Raw genomic sequence first — 6000 nt, forward strand, 5'->3', positions numbered from 1 at the left:
GGAGGAGAGAAATTAGGGAGTCAAGGAGAGGAGACAAAGGGGACACTGAAGAGGGGGAAGATGGAAAAGAGGAGGGTTAAAAGGTGAAAGATGAGGAGGTCAATAAAGCAGAAGAGGAGAGGGGAGAGGAAGGTGAGGGGTTAGATAAAGAGGAGAGGAGAGGTGGATTAGGGAAGGATGCAGGGAGGAAGAAAGGTGAGGAGAAGGAGGAGGATGGATGGAGGAGATGAAGGGGAGAATGGGCGGTGTGTGAATGGAGGAGGAGGATGGATGGAGGAGATGAAGGGGAGAATGGGCGGTGTGTGAATGGAGGAGGAGGATGGATGGGTGGAGGAGATGAAAGAAGAAGAGGAGGAGGAAGATGGATGGGTGGAGGAGATGAAAGAAGAAGAGGAGGAGGAAGATGATGGATGGAGGAGATGAAAGAAGAAGAGGAGGAGGAGATGGATGGATGGAGGAGAAGAGGAGGATGGGTGGAGGAGAAGAGGAGGATGGGTGGAGGAGAGGAGGAGGAGGATGGATGGATGGATGGAGATGAAGGGTAGAAAGGGCAGTGAGTGAATGGAGGAGGAGGATGGATGAAGGGTGAATGGAGAAGACTCTGACAGGTGGAACCACCTCTTACCTGGTTGGTAGAGAGCGGTGCATTCTGGGAGATGAGCATCTGGACTACGATGTGCAGACCGGAGGTGAGCAGCCCGGCCATGATGCTCCAGGTGAGCGGCAGCGGCAGCATGCTGTAGGTGGCGAACAGCGTGAAGAGCACGTATCCGACTCCATCACCCAGCAGCCCGTAGCCCAGCCCGGCCGCCAGGATCTGCGTCGCCATGGCAACCCAGGTGACCACGCCGCTGTACTGCAGGTAGCTGTGCGACGTGGTGTCCTTCCGCACCACCACTAAGGCACAGATCACCACCTCGATGCCCGTGAAGAAGCCCAGCAGCGTGCCTTTGATGGGGTCCATCGGGTGCGAGGCCAAGGTGAGGTGGAGCACCAGCAAGGTGAGCTTCGTCACCACGTCCAGGATGTTCATCACCACCACCGACTTGCGCCTCTGGCCCAGGAAGTAGCGCTGGTAGAGGTGCTCCAGGTCGCGCGACTTGAAGGCGTTGCGCAGCGTCGGGAAGATGACGCCGCGGTACGTGTAGCCCCAGTTCAGGAAGAAGTCCGAGTTGCTCGGCGCGCAGTCGATCTGCAGGAAGCCCAGGTCGCTGCTGGCCGCGCGCTCCGCCGGGAACACCTTGGTGCCGCCGTTGTTGTGCCGCTCTCCCAGCGACACCGACGCGCGGCCCGCTGAATGCTTCCGCGCGTCGTCTCCGCCGCTCGACTCGTCCTTCACCGCGCCGCATCCACCGCTCTGTTCGTGGATGAAGCGCTGCTCGGTGATGTGCCGCACCGCGTTCTGCCACAGCAGCCGTTTGGGTCGCGCGTTGCCGCTGCCGCTCCCGCCGCTCCCGCCGCTGCTGTTGCTGTTGTTGCTGCTGCTCGAGGTCTTGTTGATGGTGTACAGCTCCTCGCTCGCGCTGGAGCACCGCACCTCGGACAGCTCCATCACGCACCTGAACAGCCTCTTGTTGTTCTCCTCCTCTCCTCTCCGTTAGTGTGTGTGTCGGTTTACTGCCCCCCCCTCCCTCCCCGGTTCTTCTGAGTTATCTCAGTGGTTTTGGGGAGAAGAAGAAGAAGACCTCTCGTGCGCATCGAGAGGATGCGCGCATGGAGATGGAGATGGAGGTCATCACCGTCACGCGAACGGTTCCACTGAAGGAAGAAACAGCAACATAAATCCGACTCCAGTGGAAAAAGAAGAAGAAGCATCTCCAGGATTAACCGAGAACCATCATCACCATCATCTTCATCATCATCATGCACCCATCATGCGTCTCCGTGGTGATGGTGCTGATGCTGCGTGTCCAAGCGAAGAGGCAGCTCGAACCGCCGTGCGCCCGCGACCTTTCCGCACCATCAGGGTGCCGCGGAGAACCGGAGAACCGGAGAACCGGAGAACCGGGGAGAAAAACAAGGCGGAGGTTTTTTTTTTTTTTTTTTTGGTGGGGTGCACGTGGTGTCAGGAATGTTTAAATTAAACCCCCCCCCAACACCACCAACACCACCTCCAAAAACAATAATATGCCTCGCGCGTCGTTTGGCACACCTGGATGCGCTTATATTCGCATCTTTACGCGCACCACCGTAGAGCAATACAATCACGGTAATTCCTGTAACGTTCACGAACAATGCCACATAAAGAAAAACAACAAGATCCGGTGAGGTCAGCAGCAATCCGGTGATGGAGACGACGTGGTCTCGAGCTGGAGGAAGAAATCAAAGGACAGGATCAAGCGTCCTCCTCGAGCCTTTCCATCCACACGAGGGGCTCGCGCTTCAGTGCAACACCTGGATGAGGTTGAGGTGTCTGAGGTGTCTGAGGCTGCAGGATGAGAAACAGAGATCCTCCTCTTCCTCCTCCTCCTCCTCCGGTGAGCCGTCTCTCCTCTCTCCGCTATAAGTCCTCTCCCGGTTCCTCTCCTTCTTCTTCTTCCTCTCTTCTCTCCTCGGTGTGTTTTAAAGCGCGTGCAGCAGGAGGAGCAGCAGCAGCAGCAGCCGCGTGGAGGAGAGAGGAGGATGTGCAGACAGCGCGAGGCTGCTGGTCAGAGAGGAAACAGAGGAGCGAGCCAGTCAGCTGGGCTCCGGTCTGACGTCACAGTCACCTCTGTGTGTGTGTGTGTGTGTGTGTGTGTGTGTGTGTGTGCGTGTGTGTGTGTGTGTGTGTGTGTGTGTATGTGTGTGCTCCCCCTCTCTCCTTGTCTCAACCATCTTTCTCATCCCACGCTCTTCTCCTCCTTTATCCCCATTTCTACCATTTCATTCTCCCTCTTTCTCTCTCTCTCTCTCTCTCTCTCCACCTCTTCTTCCCTCTCTCTATCCCTTTCTCTCTGCCTCTCTCTGTCTCCCTTTTTCCATCTCTCTCCCTCTCTTTCTCCGGCTCCCCTTCCATCCATCTCTCTCCCTCTCTCTCTCTCTCTCTCTCTCTCTCTCTCTCTCTCTCTCTCTCCACATCCCTTCCATCCATCTCTCTCTCTCCCTCTCTCTCTCTCTCTCTCTCTCTCTTTCTCTCTCTCTCTCTCTCTGTCTTCATTTCTTCAGATTCTTTGTCTTTCGTCTCGCCCTCTCAATTCTGTTCAGTGAACCTGTACCATGGGTCTATACTGTAGGTATGGATGGATTACTGGACGCTGGGCCTGCTCGGTACCGGCCCACAAAGAGACACAAAACAAGTAAAGAGAAACAAAACAACCACAGAGACACAAAACAACCACAAAGGGTAGAGCAGGTTGTCCACCAATCGGAAGGTCGGTGGTTCGATCCCCGGCTGCTCCAGGTCACATGTCGATGTGACCTGGAGCAAAACACTTAACCCCAAATTTCTCCCGAAGGCATCGCCATCGGTGTGTTAATGAGTATTTAGATTAAATCCTGATGGGCAGCCTCTGCCATCAGTGTATGAATGTGTGTGTGAACGGGTGAATACTGACATGTAGTGTAAAGCGCTTTGAGTGGTCGGAAGACTAGAAAAGCGCTGTATAAATGCAAGTCCATTTACCATTTACAAAGAGACACAAAACAACCTCAAAGAAAAACAAAACAATGACAAAGAGACACAACAATGACGAAGAGAGACAAAAAACATGAACAAAGAGAAACAAAACAACCACACGAATAACTACTCCTTTTAACCAGGAGACCCGTGTTCCAGACCGATGTTGACCGTGACGTTTGTCACGTGACGTTTGTTTTTGTCACATTTTTTTATTGATATTTGTGACGTGTTTTTGGTAGTTGGGTTACGTTGTTTCTGTACATATTTTACTTAGTTTCTGTCCCTATTTTAAGCCCTACCTTGAAGTCTTCCTTTACCCTCACTAAGGGGTTTCCTTGCCTAAACCTTACTGTGGACGTTTGCGTGGCGTACTCATGTTCGTGTAATGTCGTGGTATTTTAACGTCTTCCCGTGAGACCGGGTTGCATTAGCTGTAGCTTTTAGCTAGCAGGCAACATGTTGACATGTGACAACCGAACTTTTCCTTTTACAGCAACTATTAGTGATTTAAATCATCTATGTAACAAACAAAACAAAAATAAATTGATTTCTAAAGAAAAAAAATAATTTGATTTCAGTTTGATTTTTAACAGTTTAATACTTTGGCCTCTTTCGTAAAATGAAAAAAAAAAAGTACCTCAGAAAACACATTTAAATTCATTAAATTATTTAAAAAAAACAACTACTGTTCATTTCATGGCACAACTCTCTCTAGTTTAGAGAACCTTCCTTCAGTTGACTCTGTATGCAGTCGCCTCTACGATTCCCCTCACGTTCAGTCTAATCACATTATGCGTCTTCGTTCTGGATCCACGGTATCAAGTATCTGTCTGAGATCTGTTTTCAGCTGCTGCTCTACTTCTGATTCGTAATGTTGGTAATCTTTAATTTGGCGGTTTATTCTGCTTGCTCAGTGTAAACCACCCTTTAGTGAGAGCATCAATTTACTAACTAAAAATGTAAATAATATCCTGGGCGATATAGTAACTTGATCATGAATCTAATCGGATGCTCTGCAGGCTCTCACTTGTTAATCACAAAACAGTAAACTTCATATTAATCACCAAAGCAGAGCTCCCCAGAGATGTTTATTTTTACAATCATCCTCCACAGATCTTTCTACTCACTTGGTCTTGCCCCGGGAGATTAATTCAGATTAATTCATCAAAATGCCCAAAATGTAGACAGAATATTGGAGAAGGAAAAACGTTCACGGTGGAGGCTCCAGCATCATCGCCCCCTCGCCACCCCCCGCCGTGCGCGAGTATCTTGTCCCACTTTTTCCTTATCCGAGAGAAGCAGGGCCAAGGCCTGTCAGAGCTCGCCGGACGCGGATTAGATCGGGTAAAATTATTCCCTCCCTAAACCTTGAGGAGCTGCAAGAGGTCCTTATGAGGAGAATCAACCCCCACTTTGACTCACGCAACGGCTCCAGGCGAGAGGAAAGTCGCCTCATTGCTATTCAGTCTATTTTTACCGTCTCCACTGTAGCTTCTTTTTTTCTTTCTGCTGATTCCCAGGAAAGGAGAATTACTGAAATCCTTCCCCCAAACTGAATGCTATCAAGCACCAGTCGGAGCCGGCTATTATTCAACATGCCCTTTATTTGTCCTCGTAAGTAGGGCGTCCTAACTGAGAACAAAATTATTGAAATTGTAAAGCCGCAAGTTCCCACATCGCCGGAGTCTGAGCTTCAGAAGGAAAGCTGCTCCAGAACGACGTCACAGGAACTAACGCACTGTTTGTATTTAAGGAATAATGTTGCTACTCAGCAAAAATGTAATAACATTTTTCCTTCAAATGAGTCCAAAACATAATTCAATCATACCAGAATAAATGACTTGGCTCACCAGTCTATTACATTACTGAGCACTTAATTGTCATGGTAAATTGGAGCATATTTTAATTAAATTAAATTGTGTTTAGACATGATTCTTGATGTGCATGAAAATAGTAACCTTGTGAACTCAATTTGAAATGATACCATGAAGAAACTCTTAATCAAAGCATGTTTAAATCCACGAGTCCATGTCGTGTAGATATAAAAAAATATATATAAAAAACTGGAATTACCGTCTCGCGTTTGTCCCGTTAATTTTCAAGTAAATTTCAAATCACAAATCACAAACTTGCCTCGGGGCCAGATAGGTAGAGCCAGAGCAACACAACCTCCTCTCCACGCTAAACAGATAGAGCCATGGCAACACAACCTCCTCTCCACGCTAAACAGATAGAGCCATGGCAACACAACCTCTTCTCCACGCCAGATATATAGAGCCAGAGCAACACGACCTCCTCTCCACACCAGATGGGTAGAGCCAGAGCAATACAACCTCCTCTCCAAGCCAGATAGGTAGAGCCAGAGCAACACAACCTCCTCTCCACGCTAAAGAGATAGAGCC

The 6000-nt window shown here is 49.4% G+C and overlaps 1 protein-coding gene across 1 annotated transcript in view; it reads right to left on the reverse strand.

Annotated features, from left to right (window-relative positions):
* Positions 1 to 2571, reverse strand: part of adcy8 (adenylate cyclase 8 (brain)) — a 93832-nt gene extending 91261 nt beyond the window's left edge. The window contains 1 exon segment of the mRNA XM_037787730.1: positions 626 to 2571. Coding sequence (XP_037643658.1) covers positions 626 to 1552 — 927 coding nt within the window. The 5' untranslated portion in view covers positions 1553 to 2571.
* Positions 2572 to 6000: the final 3429 nt, after the last annotated feature.

The sequence above is a fragment of the Sebastes umbrosus genome, chromosome 12, assembly GCF_015220745.1.
Source record: "Sebastes umbrosus isolate fSebUmb1 chromosome 12, fSebUmb1.pri, whole genome shotgun sequence".
Classification (NCBI taxonomy): domain Eukaryota; kingdom Metazoa; phylum Chordata; class Actinopteri; order Perciformes; family Sebastidae; genus Sebastes; species Sebastes umbrosus.